We start from the raw sequence: 20,979 nt of genomic DNA on the forward strand, positions 1-20,979 counted from the left end.
AATCCCGTCGTCTCCACATCTGACTTGCGGGTCCCGCTACCCAACTAATACTATGCTTGGGGAGGATCCCCAGAATGCGTCGGTGGAAGATGATGTGCCGAAGGGGAAAGCTCAGGACCCACGCTGCGGTGGCAAAACGCGGAGCCCGTTCCCAACTCTCTGGAATCAGCCACCTGCCTTATGATTGGACGCACACTCGTTGTGGGACCCGATTTCGAGTCCTGAGCTGTTTAAGTGCATGACGGGTATCGTGATAACGGGTACCAATAGGATGTATGGAGGTGGTATGATCTGAAGCCACGTGTAGGGCGTGATGGTGGGGATGGGCCCGGTCAAGAACAAGCTCGTTAGTTTCCTGATCGGATCGAAGGAGATCCGACAGTGAAACTGATTCGGATTCGGATATTGTTACTGGGCCGGCATGCACAAACTCGGTGTGCTTGCGGCCATGGAACCTTCGCTTCATGAACAGCTTCGGCAGGCATGTTCCGGCGACAAGAGCAAAGGGGTGATGATTGCAGCGGCGATCGACGCCGTCTGGAACAACGGCGCGGCCTGCGTTGGAAGCCACCGGGTGAAGCGCGCGGGTGCGACGAACCAAGGCGTCCCCAGACATAGCCATGCCGAGGGACCGGCGTCGTCGTCACCATCGTCGACTACCGCCCGTCTGGGCGTCACGGCACCATCGATCAACCTCTCTCAGGAGGCATTCTTTGCCACCGCTAGTCCAACTCGAATCTGATTGGACCTAATTCATGAGTATTTGACTCCGAATAAAGACTCGGGACCTACAAAATATGATTATCTATAAATAATGATAAGATAAATATGAAATAATAATAATATTATATATATATTATGTTTAATGAATCTATGATTCGAAAATCAATCATGTATTATTTTATTTAGAGCGAGGAAAATCTCTTCCTCAAATATAGATTATTTTAATTATTATATATATATATATAATTATAATATGTAATGTTATTGATGAGGGTAATAATGGCGACATAACGTGCTACGACGTCAGCCACGCCCGGATGACACTCTGTCCAAAGAGGGCAATAATGCTGACGCGATGTGCGTTGACGTCACACGCTCTCAGACAACGACTTCATCGTTGTCTGACCCAACACGCTTGGCCGAGGCAGAGGAGAACGACGATCGAGGCACGCCCATGCCCTGCGGCAGTTTGGTTCTTCACGCAATGCCAACAGCAATGTCAGACGCCATCAGAGGTACGATCCTGCTCCTGCGAGCAGGCACATCAGGTAACACTAAACTTCCCTATAAATACCCCCGAGTTCTAAACGATGAGGGGAGGACAGAAGAACATACCACTTCCCATCACTAACTTGATCGTCGGAGGGGTCGGGCCGAGCTTCCGACCCGACTTGGGTGCAGGTACAAGGACGGGGTTACTTCTTCCCGGTGCTGCGGAAAAGCTTCCCTCCCGACGCAACGTCCCGACCGAACCACCGTAATTAGCCACCTCAACGGTCTCGAGGAACGCCGTACAAGATCCCCGCCCATTCGGACCCAAACCAAGTCGCGTTGGCCCCGAGGCCACGGCATAAAGTTGTTTACACCAACAGATTGGCGCTAGAAGGAGGGCCGTCCGAATGTCGAACGATCGGCAGATCCATTCTGACGAACCCGCAGTTGTGGGGTTGCGTCCGGTCAGCACCCCGGAAGGACATCCCCCGCGTGATGAAACCCGAGACGAGCGCCCCGCCACAACATCGAAGCGCTACTGGCGGTTGTTCAACGACCCGGGTTTATCGCCGCCCGACGGTGCCCCCGCTGGCCCGTCACCTATATCGCCCGAAGCCTTTCACGACCTCGCTCATCAAGTCCGAGCTTTGACGGGCGTGGTCCAAACTATCATCCCGCTCGTCTCCCATCTGACGCCCCCGCATATGACCCAGCCTTTGCAACAGCGGGAGCCCCCCACCCGGACTCATGCACCACTTCTCGAGCTCCCCACCTCGCCTCGAAACCGATCAGTCCAACCCGGGAACCGAGGGGTGGAAGATCCGGTGAGTCGCCCAAAGCCCGAGGCGCTATTTGCGGACTCAACGAACGCCCTGCGAGCCCAGCTGCGCCTTGTTAGTCAACAACTCGACGAAGTACAGCAAGAGGTTCGCAGGTCAAAGGGAGATCTCGGGGCGGACGGACACCAAGGGTCCCCGTTCGCGCTCGAAATACAAGATCAAGTGATTCCACCGCACTTCCGACTCCCTTCGTTGGACGCCTATGACGACGCCATTGACCCAGCGGACCACGTAACCGCTTTTCGCGCTCAGATGGTGCTATATTGGACTTCTGATGCCTTGATGTGCAGGATGTTCCCAACGACTCTGAGGGGCCGGCCCGCGCATGGTATAGCGGCATGAAGACAATTTCACACCACAAAACCAATTACAAAACGTAGGCCTAAGTTTGTCTCGGTAGCTCAAACAGTGTGTTGACCGACCCATTCTAATCAACGTGAGATGTGGGCTCCTACCCATGCAGGATTGACATGCCAAAACTTGGGTATTGCAACGCCAAGCACGATAATATCAAACGAATGATAGAGATCGGAAGAGTCCAAATAATGCGAGCAAGAAAACAAAGGTCATGCTCGGACCACATAAAGATAAACAAAGGATGCTCGACAGTCACCTAACGCCCACCTCTGTTCTTTTCTTTGCTTTACTAAAGGTGATTGAGATTAAAGAAGAGACATTTGCGATTGGATTCTTTATAGTAGCCACAAATTGGGTCCCTAAGAATTCCAAGAATGCTATTGATGAGTGGGCGTGTGAGAATAGAATGTGGTTCTTGACTTCCATCTCTTGGGAAGTCTCTTGACGAGGAGGGGACAATGGGTAGCTATGAGATCCGATAGTGGGTCAGATTCTTTTTCCAATCAATTTAAATCATATTAAATTAAGGCTGATAAAGGTGTGTATATATAATTTAAAATATAAATATGAGAGAAGAAAGTTTTTGGTTTGTATTTGTTTTTGTTTTATAAAGAATAAAGGATGAAGAAGACGAGATTTGAGATCAGAATCTTACTATAAATAATAAACATTTGCATTTATTGTATTATTAATACGCTGCAATTGTTACAATAATGCTGGAATTTAAGTACGAGTAGATCGATGTCATCATCGAAGAGAGATGCTGCACTTGCTCTTGTTCTGCCTCGATCATGGCTCGTCATGGTGGCGCAGGGCCTTGTAGGTGGTGTATCCAGACGCGGGGCTTTTATCCCCGGCCCCGTCCACTGCCGGGGCCGACGATGCGGCCGAATCCAAAGCGTCCCTGCCCGCCCACGGCAGGTGGCATGGAATGTACTGGGCGTTGGGGCAGGTGATCTTGGGGCGGTTCAGGAACCAGGCGCACGCCTCCGGCGGGCGCTGGTTGGGCAGCCCTGGAATGCAGTTCTTTCTCACGTCCAACACCTTCTGCTGGATCAAGCCGGCGCAGCTGGGCGCCACCGACGTGAAGTAGTTGTCGGAGAGCGAGAGGTTCGCCAGGTGGCCGTACTTAGCCAGCTGGCACACCACGTCCGGCACCTCCCCGTAGAGCAGATTCCCCGCCAGGTTGAGCTGTTCCACCTTCTGCAAGCACCCCAAGGAGAGGGGGATGGGGCCGGTGATCTGGTTGGACCCGGCGTCGAACACCGTGGCCCTCTTCAGCAGCCCTGTTTCGTAGGGGAGGCAGCCGGAGAGCCGGTTGCCGAGGAACAGGACCTCGATCAGGGTGTCGCAGGCCTTGCCGATGGAGCTGGGGATGGGGCCGGTGAAGTCGTTGTTGGCGAGGGTGAGGTAGGCGGCGGTGGTGCTGCCGAGGTTGGCCGGGATGTTCTGGGTGAACCCGTTGTTGTTGAGGAAGAGCACATCGGTGCGGATGAGGAAGACGGCGGGTGGGACGGGGCCGGCGTAGCCGTTGTAGCGGAGGTCGAGGAAGGCGAGGTCCACGAGTGGGAGCACGCTGGCGGGGAAGCCGCCGGAGAGGCGGTTGTTGCTAAGGTCGAGCTCGTAGAAGAAGGGGAGGTTGGCGAGGGCGGGGACGGTGCCGCCGAAGCTGTTGGAGTTGGCGTGGAAGAGCGCAAGGTCGGGAAGCTGGTCGACGAAGCCGCAGACGGTAGGGGCGGAGAGGGTGAATCCGTTGAAGTCAACGGAGGCGATGGTGCGCGTGTTGCTAAGCCCCGGCGGGGTCTCGCAGTAGAAGCCTTGGTAGCCGCGGCCGTCGTTGTTGCAGATGCGGAACCCCGTCCAGGAGCCGGTCTTGTTCTTGGGGTCGCAGGTGACGGTCTGCTTGAAGCGCTGGATGACGAAGTACGCGCGGTACTGCAGGATGTTCTCGAAGTCGCTCGGCTGCGGCTGCCGCGGAGGAGGAGGAGAGCACTCGGGCTGAGGTGTCGAAGGTGCAGCGCCACCACCGACACCGACGCCGATGCCGATGCCGATCTCGAGGGCTTCTCTGTCGCTGCCACTGCTGCTGCTTACGGTGGGAACGAGCAGTACAGACAGGAATACTAATCGCACGAACCGGAAGCTGCGTCCAAAATCCATGTCTTGTGTCTGACAAGTAATCGCTTCTCACGTTTATGTTATATAGACCTCAACGAGAAAGGTATCAGGTCGTGAGACGAAACTAACGAGTGGGAGACGAATACAGACAGACACAGTTGGAAGATTTGGCCATTGTGATGTATGTATCTGATCTCCGTCATGAAACGATTGAAGAGAAAGAAGAGGGGTAGCTCTCGAGTCCGCGTTAATGGTGGTTGAGAGATAGCAGTCGTATATATCCATGCATCAAACTGTCGGCTGCTGCTGCGAGTGGTACCAACTTGCAGTCGGCTGCTTGTGTCAGGTCACAGTACTAACGTCTCTCCCCCATCCTAAGTCTGCTGGAAGTCAAGTCCACGGAGAAAGATAATATAAACATATTCTTCGTATTAAATTAATGAGTTAATTCTTCTACCGAACAGAGCTTGTAATTGCAGAAATAGCAAACTAATTTAGCTGTTTAATGATGGGAACAGATCACACTTTGGCCTCACAACACACCACATAAGCCACTAATTGTCCGGGTCAAGAAACTAACATCATCCACGATTTAGCCAACCTCCCGCCGAAAGCTCAACCATCGGCCAACATCCATGGAAGGGCTTCCTTTCTCTTCTCCTTCTCTCTCTCTCTCTCCCTCTTCTCCCTTTCCCTTTCCTCTACTGCTTGTGCTGATTATGCTACAGCAGCCAATCGAAACCCAAAGTAACAGCTGGTGGACATGGAGACCGAGATGAAACAGATGACGTCCAAGTCCGAGTCCTGTCGAAGCCGCAGCACCCTCGACGCCCGCCGCGACCGCCACCATTACACCAGCCTCCGTGACATCATCATCCTCCACCGCCACCGCCACCGCCCCGCCTACGCTCCCAGAGCTAGTCGCAGCGAGAGCTGCATCGTGATGACGTGGTGGCGGCCGCGGGGGCAGCGCGCGCCGGGCTGGCACGCGTGCGTGCGCGACCCGTTGGAGCGCTGCGTCGGCTTCGTGGCGCGGTCGGTCAGCCGCGTCCTCGCCCGCGTCGTCGCCCACCTCGGCAGGGTTTGCGCCTGGGGACGGACTTCCATGCGCAGCTCCACGTCCGTGTGAGTTGTTCCTACGCTGCAGGAAAACGTGTCCTTTCCTTTGCTGCTGCTTCTTCTTCTTCTTCTTCTTCTTCTTTCTTCCAATACACTTCATGCAACTTCTTGTTAATAATGGTGGTAGCGTGTGCAATGTGATGGCTTATTTTGCATGTCACTGTAAATTATGGAGAGCTGCTGAACATAAACATCGACTTCAATGTTATATAAAAGCCATCATCTACCATCGGTTGATAGACTAGATTTTACTCGTTGACATGCATCAAGAACAGGAAGAGTCAAAAGAATAGAGGGATGTATATTTGAACGCTAAAAATCTCAGAGAACATGCAACAAAATATGCTGACTTGCTATAAACGACGATTAATGTAGTATTCACTAAGCAAATGGAGTTCTCAAGTATTTTTCCAGTGCCATAACATTTTTGTCTGAGCTGCATCGCATGATCTTTGTGATAATGAGTGCTAATTGAGACAGTTCCATCATTCAACTCGAATTGCTGATCCCAATCCTCGTGGAGGTATAAAGATAACTATTTGAAGACAAGTCGTAGAATGCTGCAATCCTGTGTGTTCTATGGATCTTGACATGAAGCTGGAAAATGCCTGATCATCAATGACTCATGTTTAGTTGTTGGGAAGCAAATAAGATGAACATTTGAAAGTTATTTAAATTCATTTTTTACAGACCTCTGTGGCACGCATCGGTGCCGATTTGTCGATCAGTTTTGGCCTCTTTCTACCGATGAATCATGCTTCTCTTCGTCACGAGTGGTGTGCTTACTCCATGATGGCATACTCTTTCTTGAAGTGTGTGATTCTTGATTGCTAACCATCATTTGGGATGGAAGCTCAGGTGGCGAATCGATCCATGTAGTGCGCTTTGCAGCAATAGTTGCCTCGACAGCAGGATCTATATCCCATCTGCATGCACAAAGTAGCCAAATTATACATTGAAAATAATGTGATGGAAGTTGATCAAGCACAAGCAAGCATTTTATTCAAGGGAAGGCTGATCAAATGATAAGAGGAAGATGATGCCAGATGAGATTATTTAATTAATGCCATCATAAGAAATGATTATTTAATTAGTGCCTAAGGAGAAGAAATTTAACAGAAAATTTCAAATTTAATCGTACTACAACTTGATTCTATGATACAATTCATCGCCGCATTAGAACAGGGCATATGGCAGCCAGTGCATGAAAGCCGAGGATATTATTTTGTCAATTCGTAAAATATGGAGAAAAAGAACAACCATAATTAAATTGTGATAGAATAATGTATGTAAAAGACAGTAGCCAAATATCTGTTGTTCTATCATAGTCAAAATGAAAGAAGTCAAACAACGTGATCAGTCGAAACAATCTATAATTACAGAGGACACGAGTGATGACCCTCTTTGCTATTAAGAAAGATCACGATGTCCTTAGAAAACGACCATCAAGTCAAGTGGTTGCCGCATTCGAAGAGTACTGCAATTTGATCTATGAAGTGCAAGATGAAGTCCAACCACTTTTACGGTCAATTTAATTAGGAGGTCCTAGTCACTGTGAATCCACAACCCAGCAGAATAATTCAATGTGTAATTTATTAACCATCTTGGAAAGTAGATGAGGACCATGAATGACAAACATCAAGGAGCACATGACATAGGGTCTCATGTAAAAGGAGCACTTCAAGTTTGGTAAGGAAACAAAGAATTTAACCTGCGACACGCAAATGCTGAGTAAAATCTTTGAACCTTCATGACATTATCGATAACCTGATTAGTTAAGGATTAAAAGTGCATATCACTTTTAGGTGATTTATGTGGTCGAATGGCATGTCTTTAGCATCCTCGAGGTTTGTACTCTACAGTAAAAGCAGAATTTTCTTCTTTCTACTTAGAACCCTATCCAACCTAACCACAGATTGGATGATTACAGATCAGAAAAGTAGTCTAAAATTCAAGTCCAATAAGGATCCTAAGTACCTATGGGTCCTCCCTGATATAGATCAACTAGGAAAGTCTAGGCGCACACCGGCCTGATACTCTAGGCCTCTTTCCTAAACAATCTGTTTTTGATGTATGATCATCACGTATTCTCGATGCATGAACAGTGGATCATGTCTCCTCCATCCATGGACCATCCAAAACCTAGTTCCTTTGGTTTCTGGATTTACATCCCATGTCACCACCTGAAGGGTCTAAGACTACTTTCGGAACCCACAATTATCCCCCCAATTCTGGTGCAGGTCGAGATCCCCAAGCCTGAACTATTCCAAGATCAATCTGGCAACATATGAAACTCAAAATATGATCCCACAAACAATGATATGCAGAACAAATTACTAAGCAACATGGCAATATGGATGCAGTAATTACACAAGGAGTACCATAAACTTTAAGGAGCAGAATGCTGAGAATCAAGGATGTAGTCCCATCTTTCATGTACCAAAACGTTTAGATGCATAAAGTAATCCCAAATAAGAATCAATCAAATATTTGCAAAGTGCAAAACAAAGAACATGTGGATTCTATGTTAGTAGTATAAAAAATAATTGATTCCTCCTATGAAAGATTACTCTCAAAAACCATCAGAGGAAAGTTGAAGATTCATAGAGCAATTAGTATCAGACATGACATATTACTCGTGAACATTTGGAGTAAGCAAAGTTAATACAAGAACAACAACAATGATCAGAACAAAAGTTTTGTATACTAACCCTGGCGGGAACTTGCTGTCATGGCGGGCTTCGATGCGGAGCCACCAAAGAAGAACCTTCTTACCGCAATTCCCCAGAGGCTCGATGAAGGAGGCATCCTTCAACAGAACCAGCGGATTCTCAATCTGCTCTCCAACCTTGCCGACGGCATCGAGATCCCGAACCCACTCGGGCTTTCCCTCGGCCTCCCTCCACAGTAATCTCGAGTTGAGCACGAACCCGGCCCACTCCATCTTCGCCCGCAGCATGGTTTTGGCCGCACCAACGAACGTGGCGCCAGTGTGCGGAAGAGGGTTGTAGATGTGCCACCCGACCAAGTCCCCAGAGGAGTTGCAAGCCGGGCCTTGGATGGGCACGGGGGATTTGTCCTCCTCGCTCAGCTCCGACTCGCCCGCCCCGGATCGCCCGGAGTGGGCGAGGATTCCGATGGAGACGGCGCCCACCCACTTCACCTTCTGCGCCTCGTCGAACAGCTCCATGCTGTGCACATTGCTGTCGTCGGCGAAAACCACGACCCCGTCCATTCTCCTCTCCCTCACCACTCTGTTTCCAAGAAGACAAAATCAAGATCCAGTTTATATACGGAACGCCAAATCAAGATCCAAAATTTATCGTCGGATTTGGCGTAGCTTGAAGGGTGCGGGGGGGAATTGCCATACCTGAGGGCGCGGAGGCGCATGCGGGCTTCGGTGAGGCGGCGGTCGGCCCAGTTGTCGGGCATGGGATCCGGGAAGGAGATGTGAAGGAAGGGGAGGCCAGAGCGGGCGAGGAGGGTGGTGGTCTCGTTGGAGGAATCGCCGGCTGGTGCGGCCTCGATGACGAGCCAGGTGAGGGGGTAGGGGACAAGCAGGAGGGTGTGGAGGAGGCTGGTGAGGTGGAGCGCCTGGAAGGTGCGGACGTAGGTCGGGGTCACGACGATGAGCCGGCGAGGTGTCCGCACGCCGTACTGCAGCCGTTGCTCCCGCTGCACTCGCTCGATGATCCAGTGCGCCTGCATCACCTCCGTCGGGTCCGGGTACGGCCACTGCCGGATGTGGATCCCATGCCGCCCCACCACCACGCGACTCTGCGTCGTGTTGGCCGCCGCAAGAGACGCCTCAGCCGACGTCGGCGGGGGAGGGGGCGTGGTGGGGAGGGAGACGGCCAGGGTCTGAGTGCGGGTGGTGGTGGTCGTAGTGGTGGTGGTGGTCATGGTGGTGGTGGTGGTGGCGGCGTGGATGATGGGGGCCGAGGTGAAGACGGTGGAGGTGGAGGAGGTGGTGAAGGTGGAAGATGGGGAGGAGAAGAGGAGGAAGAAGACAAGGCGGGAGAAGCGGAAACCGAGGACGAGGCTGATGACGCAGCAGAGGCCATGGAGGACGATCCAGAACACGGCGGAGGGCGAGCGGAGTATGCCGTCGGTCTGTCCGGCACCACCACCGACCTCCGGCGGCCTGTGACCACCGCCCCGGCGGTTGGTCTGGTTCTGGAGCAAAGACAGCTTCATATCTCCGCTCCTCGCTCCTCTTCCCCTCCTCCGCCTCCGCCTTGGCTGTCTGAGGAGGCCGTCGTCGGAAGGCAAGAGTGTGAATAACAATTATGAGTAAAGCTGGTACGTTGTCACGTTAAATTACTGAATGATAATGAGCGAGAGGGAGGGGATGATGTGACAGTAATGAAAACGAGGTTTGGTGAGAAGCAGCAGCGCAAGAAAACAGATGTGGGGTTGGAGCTATGAGGGTGGAGTAATGCCTAAGTATGGAGGAGGCCGAAGAAGAGGCGGAATGCTTTGGTTTGAAGGGAGGACGGAGGAAGAGGGAAAGAATGGGCGCGGGGAGAGGGAGAAGGTAGCGTGGACTGGGGGGGAAGTTGGTGGAGCCCAAATTGGGTGCAAACGCTGATTGGACAGATTAGGAAGCTTTCGTTTTCTCCGTCAGGTAGACGACTGGAAAGAGGGTTCGGAGGACGGTCCGAATCGCCCATTTCCTTGTGATTTGCGTAAACCCGCCGCCTCAGGAACGGCTCATAGTTACCGCAGCTAATTCGACTTATACGATTGGAACAGATCATAGTTACTGGACCTAATTGAACGTGTACGTACGGCTCGATCGGATTCACATTTTTTGTGTGCATGGTTTATCTATAGATCATTGACAACCACCACAATTTCCCTCACATTTGAAGTCAAGGAAAAAGTTACTCATATATTTGACCACCACATATTAAATTGGTCGCCCACTTTTCTTGAAGGCGCCATCAAACTAGGAAAGAATTGATGGGGATGGATGTGACCATAATTGAGAACAGGAAATATATCAGCAAATATATATATAAATATATTCTAATATGATTCGACTACTTTGTCCAACATAATAATCGGAGAACAAATTAACAAAACTCTAACATCACTTGACAGGAAACTTGGAAAGATTTTTCCGCATACATTCATTCCCAGCCTGATCGATGATCGAATTGGGTCGTGTGAGTTAGGCAGATTGCCATTGCTAATGTCATACAGGAGAGGTGAGGTCCATGATGGAAGTACATATATTTCCAAGTGCCTAAGTGCCAAAGTCGACATCAGACTAAGTGATCAGGAAAGACACACAGTGTTCTGCAGGGTTCAGACCACCAATTTCCAGTCAACAAATTATGTCAGCCGTTCCACTCCGGTCATCTGCAGCATGAATAAGTAAGTGTGGAGAGAGGTGGGTGGAAGTCCCATCGACGTATTCAACTTTTCCAAGCTAATTAGTTGTCACAGCACCGACGCGTCGGGCAAAGCCGACGCCAAGGTCGTCGTTTCTGTCATCGAAATCAGACCGGACAACGATCCGCTTGTGGGATCGATTCAATGATTCACTACTGAACCGGCCGGTCCAATCCGGTTGTGGGATGACATACTTGTGGAGCCCTGTGATGGGATTTCCTCCGGACATGTCTAATTTAATGTCAAGGCCTAACACATGTGCTACCATGTGGAAGTGAGGCTGCTGGCCTTACAAAATGTCAAAGACTGGTAGACGAGGTTTTCTAAGTCCAGCAAGACAGGGACATGAGGGTTCTCTGAAACCTCTTTTTGACTCCAGGTTGAAGAATAGTACATGGGAAGAATAGATAGATGAACAGCTCACAAATAATGCAATCGATGGAGTGGCACCCATCGATCCTACAGAATTATGGTTGAGGTTGCATGCCTATTCAATGACCAGCATTATGCAGAATAAAGAAGATGAAGAACAGAAGAGAAGGGAAGATGTGTTACCATGGTGGCTGTGATGTCTCACTGGTGAGGGGTGGGTTGATCATGGACTGATATGGAAGCTCCATAGCTTTCGGTGACTCCCAAGCCCTAAGCAACATTAAGGAAAATTTTCTTAAATTGTTGCAAATGAACTATAAACATGTCATACTGCACACATTATGCTTAGCAGCTTTGACACTAAATGAGTGTCTGACTCATGAATATTATGGATACTTACAGCATTCACGAATTTGAGACAGCAGAATTCGAGAACAATTCGTTCGACCGATATCCTGTTTAAACATAAACACCTAGAGATGAGCCAGAGTTTAGGAAAGGATACCAGACTCTGACTTCTTAGCTGAAACATACAAAGGTTGTTAGCTGTTCTGTGCCGAGCTAAGTCAAGGCAATACTTTGGTAAGAGGGAAAAAAAACTTCAGCAGTTTTCAGGTGCTTTTTGAGAAGTACTAATCAAGAAATTAGGTTGCCACATTTGTATCATGTCATACAGGAAATAGAACATTTTTTTCACACCACTGCAATCATGCATAAACTTTTAATTACCCACCCAGACAGATGATAGCCAGAAAGAATTATGAACTTACTAAGAGAGCTTCAACAGTCGACCGACCTCAACAGTTCTCTTCTTTCCGATATATCTGCGGGACAGATAACGATAGTGAAGTCACTAAATGTACAAGACTTAATATTTACTGCCCTAATATCTAAGATTTCTAAGCATTAAGATGCAAATTTTAGATTCATAAACTGGTATAAGCAAATTTCTTATCTCTTCTTGACCCGGACATAACAATCAATCAAAGAAGACATGGGGTCGCATTGACAATATTTAAACAACCTAATTATTACAATAAGATTTGTCTGATTCCTTCATGATTCAGTCTGTCACTCCAGTTTACTGCATATTGTACATATGACAGGTTATAATTTACTTTCTATTTGGCACCTTGAATCTTTTTCTTAACACTGGTTTCATTTCATTATAGACCAACTAAAGAAGAAGAAGCTCAACATGTTCTGTAAAGAACCCAGTAAGTAATTCAATCTAAAAATATTTAACCTCTAGAAGTAGGATCAGAATTTTCTCTAAGTTAACTTAAAAAAGTTAAAATTGAAGAAGTATAATTTGATCAAAGGTAAGCTATTGTCTCACCAACTAGCCAGAGAGACGCAAACCCCTCCTCAAGGGGATTCCTACTTTCTCTCCTCAGCCTCTAGGGTATTAAGGCACTTCCCATTGTTGTGCCCTCTAGAGCTAAGTTATGTGGTTGAAAATACATGCTACACATATATCCATGATTCTCATCCTAGGAGAGAATTTTTGTAATATATATCAGAATGAAAGGATTGAGAGCATTTTTGTAATACATACATCGCTCTTGAACTTGAAATGATAAATAGACTAAAAGTAGGTTGAAGATGATTAGCATAGTTCTTGTATCCAGAATATAATACTCAGGACCAGGCTAAATTGTCTATTGTACACCTCAGAATGGTAAGAGAATCATCCAATAAATAAATTCTAAAGAAACAACTTTGTCCGATCGAAAACTAAGATGATCGTCTTGCTGAGCATATCTGGGATTCACAACAGAGCATAAAGAAGAAATGATCTAGGTATGTCTTTGGAATAATTATTAGACATCAAAATTCAGACCTTCCATAAACATGTCTAAGTACCAAAAAATCACTGCAAACAAAAAACATAATGAAATAACTTGATCATGAAGTTACATGCCACCTCTAGACAATACCATCTTCATGGAAGAATCAATAGTAGAAATGTGATGACATGTCAATCTGTACAAAGAGGAATATTGAGTACCTATTAGGCGAACATTAACCTATATCAATATCACAGGTAAGCCTAGAAACAAACATAATCATTTTAAGACATGTAGTTTGAACTTTCAAAATAGTTTCCCTAAAGTGTTTGTGACTTATTTATTTCACCTTCTGTATTGTTATTGGAGAACGACATGGCTACAGTTGGGTTCCGCATGGACCTCATCACTGCCACCGAATCTCAAGACAAGTATTCGAGAGATGTAAGCCACAGACAGGTCGAGAAAGTTATCCACAAGCACTGATCATCTAAGAAAGAATGGAACAAGTTGTACATAAAGATCAATGGGCTCAACTAAAGATTCATGTAACACATCCTAAACAGACAAATGACAACATATCATTCCAAAGAAAAGAAATATACAGATAAAAACCAGCAATAGGCACAACAACAATACTATCATTGTCATGAAAAATTTAATCGAGTCACCAATAGATGCATGGATAGCTGAAGATCAACACAAGCAGCAAAAGAGATCTTCTCTTTCATGGCTCATGAGAATCACCGCTCCTGCCCGACAATTTCCTGAGAGTGGATGCTAAGGAATTCCTCATTGCTCGAAGGGAGCACATTTGCAAATCTCCTCTACCTCGTTTTCCTCCATCCCGCTTTCAGTCATGTTCACATCCTGCTCCTGCAGCCGGATAGCAAATGCAAATAAATGAACTAGTCATCTTTCAAGTAGCTTTAACATATTTCAGTTGGCAACTGAAATATCAGCTCTCGTGATTTGGTTGTATCATACCCATTTAATCTAAAATAGAGTTAATATCCAAACTTTAGGCAACCAAAGTGTGAACAAAAACGCAACATGTAGGGAACAGAGAGAAAGCAACAAAGAACATTACATCATTAGGCCAATCTAGAGTAAAGGCAATGGGCATGATTTACCTGAATTATATACCAATATATACATATGATTGTACAATTTATCTACTCTAAATGGTCTATGGTAAAATGTTCTGTTTTCAACCTTTAGACCAAAATTTAGAATAGAAGCATACAATAATTGCAAGTCCATTTGGTAGCTAAGAACCTCCTTCAGGCCATGGCTCTGTACATTAGTGTCCAGAAAATAATGGCATGCTCAATAAACGTCGACGCTGCAGGAAAAAAAGGCATGTGAAACTTCATTACTTCACCTTCTGCATGAAAGCACATTTCTAAGCAGGCCAAAATATGAGAAGCAATATACTGCGACTGACAGTTATGCCTTGATTAAACCTAACGACAAACACCAAAATATGAGAAGCCTCAAACTTTTTACAAGTACAAAAAAGCTGAGATTCTTCCACCAGAACTGATCATCTATACAAGAATGAAGAAGTTGTTTGCAAAGATGCAGAGTATGGATTAAGATAACATCAAATAAACACTTAGTGCATATGCTTGATTCCAAAGCTAAACATGTATAGATAAACACCAGCAACAAGAATAATAATTTTATCAATGATATAAGGAAGTTAGCTACAACAAAACAGTACATTTCTTTCATGGCTAGTGAGAATTGCCACCCCCACTCGACCATTTTCTGACAGCAGATGCCAAGAAGCTCCTAACCCGCGATTTTGACAGTGTGGGTTGATCATTACTGCTTGAAGGAAGATCTAACGTCGCAATGTCATCCGTGAGAGCAGCGAGCTCCTCGATCCCACTTTCCTGAATCCCAGTCTCGCACATGCTCACATGCGGCTCCTGGAGCTCGACTGCATCCAAGCTGACAGTTAGCGGCCCTCCCCTGGCGGCCATTAACCACTCTACGCCCTCCAGCGTCACCCCCCGGCACCTCTTCAGCTTTACCTTGATCAAGCTAGGGCTCCCCTCGGCGAGTGCCTCCAAGCCACGGTCTGAGACCGGGCACCCTTTGATGCACAGCTTCTTCAGAGCTGTGCACTTGGCAGCGATGCAAGCGATCTCGGCATCGCCAATGGTCTCACAGCCACATAGTGCCAGGCGCTCAAGACCGCGGCAGCTGCTCGCAATGTGATCCATGCTCGCTCCCGTCGGACTGATCCCGATCAGGACGAGTTCCTGCAATTCGGGGCAGCCCCTCGCGATGGCCATGAGACCATAATCGCCAATCCGGTTCATCCTCCACCCGTCGATGTGGATCTTACGGAGGAGGCGACATCTTTCAGCGACAGCGGCAACCCCGGCGTCGGTGCATTCGGGGGTCTTGACGAGGTGGAGCACTTCGAGAGCCAGGCAGGAGGAGAGGGCAAGGAGGCCGCGGTCGCTGACCTGGAGCTTCTCGAGGTGGACCTCGGCAATCTGGGGGACCCGTCCAGCGATCTCCACGAGGAGGAGGTCCCATTCGCCGGAGCAGCGGATGATCTTGAGGGTTCTGAGATTGGGGGAGCTGGCGATGAGCGGGGTGAAGAGCTGGGCGTTGTAGAGCTCCTTGAGGCAGATGGAGCGGAGGGCGGAGGAGGAGGCCGGGAGACCGAGGGCCTCGGGTGCGGCGTTGGCGAGGCCGCGCAGGCGCTTAACGGAGAGGTCCTCGAGGAAGGGGCAGCCGCGGAGGATGGCTTCGATGCCGGCGGGGCCGAAGGAGCAGGAGGCGCAGGAGAAGCGGCGGAGGGCCGGGCAGTAGCCAGCGAGAGCGGATACGCCGAGATCGGTGACGCGACGGCAGGCACGGAGCTTGAAGCGGGCGAGGGCAGAGCAGCAGCGGCCGATGAGGTCGAGGGCGTCGTCCCCGATGCTCTCAGAGCGGCGGTCGCAGCGGAGGGCGAGGCTGGAGACGGCGTCGAAGCGAGCCAAGAGACCGGGGGCGGCCTCCAGGAGGGGCGCCCGGGCGTCTAGGGAGAGACGGCGGCGGCTGCGAGCCTCGACGACGAGCCAACGGCGGCAAACGAGGGAGCAGCGGTTGCGGTCGCCGGTGCCGAGGAAGTTGAATACAACGATCAGGCAGTCATCGGGGAGGTCCAGGGTGTGGTCGCACGGACGATCGCCGCCCGTTTCGGCCGTAGCCATGGGGTTGAACGGTTAGCGCTCTCTCTCTCTCTCTCTCTTTCCCTCACAGTGTTCCGTAGAAGTGGGGGATTGAGGGGGACCTTAGTTTCCTGTGATGTGGGTATTTTGAGTTTTATAGGGACTAAATAACAAAAATACCTTGTTATGTCCTTCCCATGGAAGAGGGGGACCTTCATTCCTTTGACGTGAGTATTTTGAATTAGTCAAGGGACTAAATAACAAAATTATCTTTCCCTATGGCGGATCGAGGGACCTTCGTTTCTGCGTTGTGCGTATTTTGGAGTTGTCGAGGGACTAAATCACAAAATTACATATTCCTCCCCATCAACAGGAAATTTCATAAAAACCCTTCACAAACATAAATTTTACATTAATATTCCTACAAAAGGACGAATCGGTCAAATACTTTTTCTAAATTATTCATCATAATGGCACTGTTTTTAGATTTCCTAAATCTATTAGATTATTGTGCTTAATCTCTGTTAGCTATCATAGATTAACATCATTTAGAAACTCCAATGTGATACTAAAGATATTATTTTATGTATTTTATATTTTTGTATACATTTATTTGACTCGATATATTAATGCTAATCACAAATAGAAGCGTTGAGGATTTTAATATTTGGAGAAAATATATAAATTATATCCGAATTTATAAAAAAAATAATATTATTATTTTCAAATTTGTGAGGATAGAGAAAACTTCCTAACAATTTGGAAGAGGGTAAATTCTTACGGATATTAAAGCAAACTATCATTTCTTTTCTTTGGGAAAGAGTGTATGAATAGAGAAATTAAGGAATAATATTTTTGTATTTTTTGATTTTTTACAAACAATATTCATGAATTCAAAAGTCTCAAAGCTATCACTCCTTTCTCCTCCTTTCCTTTTCTAGCTCTATTGTGATGGTGGACGAATAGCATCATATTTCCTTTGTCTTCATGATATAGAGATAAAATAATAATAATAATAATAAATAATTCAAGGAGTAAATTCTACCTTAGAATCATATCATCCAAATATAATTATGCCCTCACATCATTCAAGAAAAAGAGCATGATTTATTTATTTGTCTCTCGTTGATATATTACAATGTTTTAAACTAAATATAAGAAAAAAAGAGAAAAATAAAAATTTTATAATTATATCGAATCAAATATATAATTTGATCTTTGTTTTAAAGGGGATGATATTATTTATTGATATGATTTTATCCTCGTAGAGATCAATCTTCATAAAATATTTATTCAAAATTTAGAATCCTCAATCATAATCATAATTTATTTTTTTAATCTTTTTATATTTTTGTCTTTATAAATTGGATCACACTGCCTCCGTCCTCTACTCCTCGAGAATGAAAGAAGGAAAGAAAAAAAGAAAATGGAGGAGACAACAAGAAAAAGAGAAGATAGAGGAAGAGAAAAGGATGAGCAATGAGAAAGGAAGAAGGAGGGTAAAAGAGAAAGGATGGCTAGGAAGAAGATGATCGAGAACGAAGATAAGAGGGATGAGACATGAGAATATTTCAGAATTTTTGAATTTAGGGATGATATTTGAAAAAAAAAAAAGAGAACTTTGTTTGAAAAATATCTAAAATATATACTTTTTAAAAAATAGTCATATATATATATATATATATATATATATATATATAAACATTCGAAGTTTAAAGAGTGAAATGCGATTTTTTTAAGGGATATGGATGAAATTTTATAAAGAAAATTCCTCGTTAAATAATATCTATGAAAATTCAAAATTAGGATTTATCACTTGTATAATAATGTACTAATTAATTATGAATTTAATTCTCTTACGCAACTTATCCGATGAGTTATCATTTGTTAACCATAATGAATTGTTTATAATTTAATAGATCGTAAAATATGCATAGACTTAAATAAGTCTTTAATTTATTTTTGATCGATGTGAAACTATATGTGTTCATCAAAATTAAAATTAGATTTTCAGACTTGTCAATGTTAAGTCAAAAAAATAATTTCTAAAAATAAAAAGAGATTATTACTATGATATTTTATCACTTGTATCGGCATTTATTGATATGCTCATTTTGAAGGCTTCACATAGAAATCGACCCTTTTAATTAAACGAGCTATAATTAGCATTAACTCAACTTAGATATATGTATCGATAAGAAAGCTTCGCATGGATGATCCAAATCGATACATGTGGTAGATAATGGTGCCATCTCATCGTATGTCATCCATCCATCAAGACCTTCAACTTAGGACATGGAGAAGATTTCTACTAAACCTATTTCCTGTGTTCTTTGTGCTTCATAAATATAATATTTATGGAGTGATTTAAATTACTTATTCGAAGAATAATAAAAATCAAATATTTATGTATATAAAGATTTTGGTGAGGAAAAGACTTACAAAATAACTATGTATTCTTAAGATTTTTTTTAATATTTATATGGAGAAAGACTTATTAATTATTTATTTATTATCATATAGTGAGAAATTTAAGTTTTCGTAAATATTAATTACATTGACTATTTTTAAATTTATTTTTAAATTTTTTATTCTTATTTTGGTATCGAAGACTTTTCGACTGAATAAGTATGTGATTGACCAATTATTTTTATTTAAAAATAATATTTGAGTAGTATAATTGCCAAGTTGATTCCGAGCAAAATTAAAGTCACCATCACCAAAGAGGGTATGATTAATTTATTTATACTTTAATACAAGAAAAAAAAATTAAAGTCACCATCTCTATATCTCAACATGCTTATTCTCTATCCTATATTATAGGACTCTTTAGAGTCACATCTCATGATAAGAGATCGACATACATTAGACTCATCGATATAATAATGATAAGATGAGTGAGTCCTGAGACATCACATCCATTAATTATTATATCTCGAGCCTTATCTTTCCACTTTTCTCCAAGTTAGAGGATTCTAATTCTCAAGTCCCCTTTGCAATTAAATGAATTTTTTTTCGAATGCCAATTGGATAAATCAAACCTCCCTTCCACGAATAATTTTCTGAGATTTTTTCTTTTTTATGAAAATTTTAGATCATAAATATTTTTTTTAAATGCATAATTTTATATTTTTAATTTTTTTTATGACTATATATTTTTCGTAAGATGAATAAAGACTCTTATTTATGATAAATTATCGTAAAGTATCTCAAAAAATCATACAGCTCTCATATTATATGAAAAAAGATTATTTTACTCTTATACCATTGCTCTTATGTTATTACCTCCACTATGTCCACCCCCTTGAACTTGCCCCTATCTGCCTCGCCCTCATGCGAGAAAGGAGGGGGGCGTGATAACGACAATCTTCACTGTTCTCGTGCTAGAAAAAAACATAGGTGACTATCATCATTGACTATGAGTAAATAATAATGGGGGTGACCCGTAAGGATGTCAATTATATCTATAGGTATGGGTATCCATAGGGACTCACCCCTAATAGGGTGAGAATAAGGGATATTTTATATTACCAATGTAAATACGGGGCAAGGATAAATAGAACACTCCCTACCTTGCATTTGTACTCCCATTAATATGTGAGTTGAGATGCTAGGTCCAAACACCGGACAAGCCAAACTTTTATTATTCAAATTGGACTAGGTGAACCTTAGATTCAATCGATCATGATTTAATTAAAATTCATTTGATCAATTGAATAAGATGAAATATTTTCTTATTCAATAACAACAACTCCTCCCCATGGCCCCATATGTTACGTGTACCTAATCCCTAATCATATGCAGCACCATAATGACTATTTGACTTTGTATTCATCAGCCCTTTTCTCTCCATCGACAAACGATAATTCCTCAAGTGATTGGTGGCTATAAACGACAATCAGTGAATAGCGATGATGATTCCTCGGTATTTTTCTCTCTCCTTATTTTTCTTCCCATCACTCACTCCCTTCTCTCTTCTCTCTCTTCTTGGCTTTCCTTTTCATTGCAAAAGTCCTATCTCTTTATCGTAGCCTTCCGCTCTCCCATCGTAGTCGTTCTTATCCACTTTGTGGCCCCACCTCATCGGTCATTGTCGCTCCAAGACCCTCCCCCCATGCCTCTTCACAATCCTTCTTCATATTTTTATTATCTCTTGTGATGGTTATGATAATTTTGATTCAGTTTATATTTGAATATATTTATCTTTTGTTATGTATAAATTTTAGTATTGTTAATTAGGTTTGATAGTAGTTTTATTTTTTTTAAATTGAATGAATTAATTGAAAAGATATGGAGTATCGTAGGTTTCCGCCCTCACCCCATTTAAATGGGTAATGGGGCTTGGATGAGGAATAGGAGATGAGACATTGATATGGATAGAAGAAACATTCCTTTCCTTGCCCCACATTATTGACATTCATAGCAGCTCGCCCTTGTCACCGTTGGACCTTCCCCGACTTGCCTCATTGACATCCATAGTGGCCCACCCTTGTCATCGCTAGATCCAATGGTGTTCGACGAGGGCTGCTACACCTCCATCGTCGAGCATGTCCAATGAAAGCGAAGGCCACACCCTCATTGTTGCACCTCCGT

The 20,979-nt window shown here is 44.8% G+C and overlaps 3 protein-coding genes and 1 long non-coding RNA gene across 5 annotated transcripts; all 4 read right to left on the minus strand.

Annotated features, from left to right (window-relative positions):
* Positions 1 to 3,062: 3,062 nt before the first annotated feature.
* Positions 3,063 to 4,737, minus strand: LOC135592906 (uncharacterized protein At4g06744-like). The gene has a single exon (XM_065082637.1). The coding sequence runs from the start codon at positions 4,569 to 4,571 to the stop codon at positions 3,201 to 3,203; it is 1,371 nt and encodes a 456-aa protein (XP_064938709.1). The 5' UTR covers positions 4,572 to 4,737; the 3' UTR covers positions 3,063 to 3,200.
* Positions 4,738 to 5,929: 1,192 nt separating this feature from the next.
* LOC103997634 (probable beta-1,4-xylosyltransferase IRX14) lies at positions 5,930 to 10,196 on the minus strand. Its single transcript, XM_009418920.2, has 4 exons — positions 9,019 to 10,196; positions 8,360 to 8,902; positions 6,341 to 6,574; positions 5,930 to 6,256 (listed from the first exon to the last, which is right to left on the minus strand). The coding sequence occupies exons 1-3, from the start codon at positions 9,843 to 9,845 to the stop codon at positions 6,373 to 6,375; spliced, it is 1,572 nt and encodes a 523-aa protein (XP_009417195.2). The 5' UTR covers positions 9,846 to 10,196; the 3' UTR covers positions 5,930 to 6,256; positions 6,341 to 6,372.
* A 539-nt stretch (positions 10,197 to 10,735) lies between these two features.
* Positions 10,736 to 12,937, minus strand: LOC135592907 (uncharacterized). The gene is made up of 3 exons (XR_010479288.1): positions 12,191 to 12,937; positions 11,821 to 11,875; positions 10,736 to 11,690 (listed from the first exon to the last, which is right to left on the minus strand). It is a non-coding gene; the product is annotated as an uncharacterized LOC135592907 (long non-coding RNA).
* Positions 12,938 to 13,708: 771 nt separating this feature from the next.
* LOC135592905 (F-box protein At1g47056-like) lies at positions 13,709 to 16,484 on the minus strand. Of its 2 annotated transcripts, none has more exons than XM_065082635.1 (2): positions 14,937 to 16,484; positions 13,709 to 14,086 (listed from the first exon to the last, which is right to left on the minus strand). In XM_065082635.1, exon 1 carries the CDS (start codon positions 16,426 to 16,428, stop codon positions 14,950 to 14,952), a length of 1,479 nt encoding a protein of 492 aa, XP_064938707.1. In that variant the 5' UTR covers positions 16,429 to 16,484; the 3' UTR covers positions 13,709 to 14,086; positions 14,937 to 14,949. The 2 variants fall into 2 exon arrangements, with proteins under 2 accessions (XP_064938707.1, XP_064938708.1); XM_065082636.1 differs by lacking the exon at positions 13,709 to 14,086 and adding an exon at positions 14,279 to 14,555.
* Between the last annotated feature and the right edge of the window lie 4,495 nt (positions 16,485 to 20,979).

Source organism: Musa acuminata, chromosome BXJ1-9 (assembly GCF_036884655.1).
Source record: "Musa acuminata AAA Group cultivar baxijiao chromosome BXJ1-9, Cavendish_Baxijiao_AAA, whole genome shotgun sequence".
Taxonomy (NCBI): Eukaryota; Viridiplantae; Streptophyta; class Magnoliopsida; order Zingiberales; family Musaceae; genus Musa; species Musa acuminata.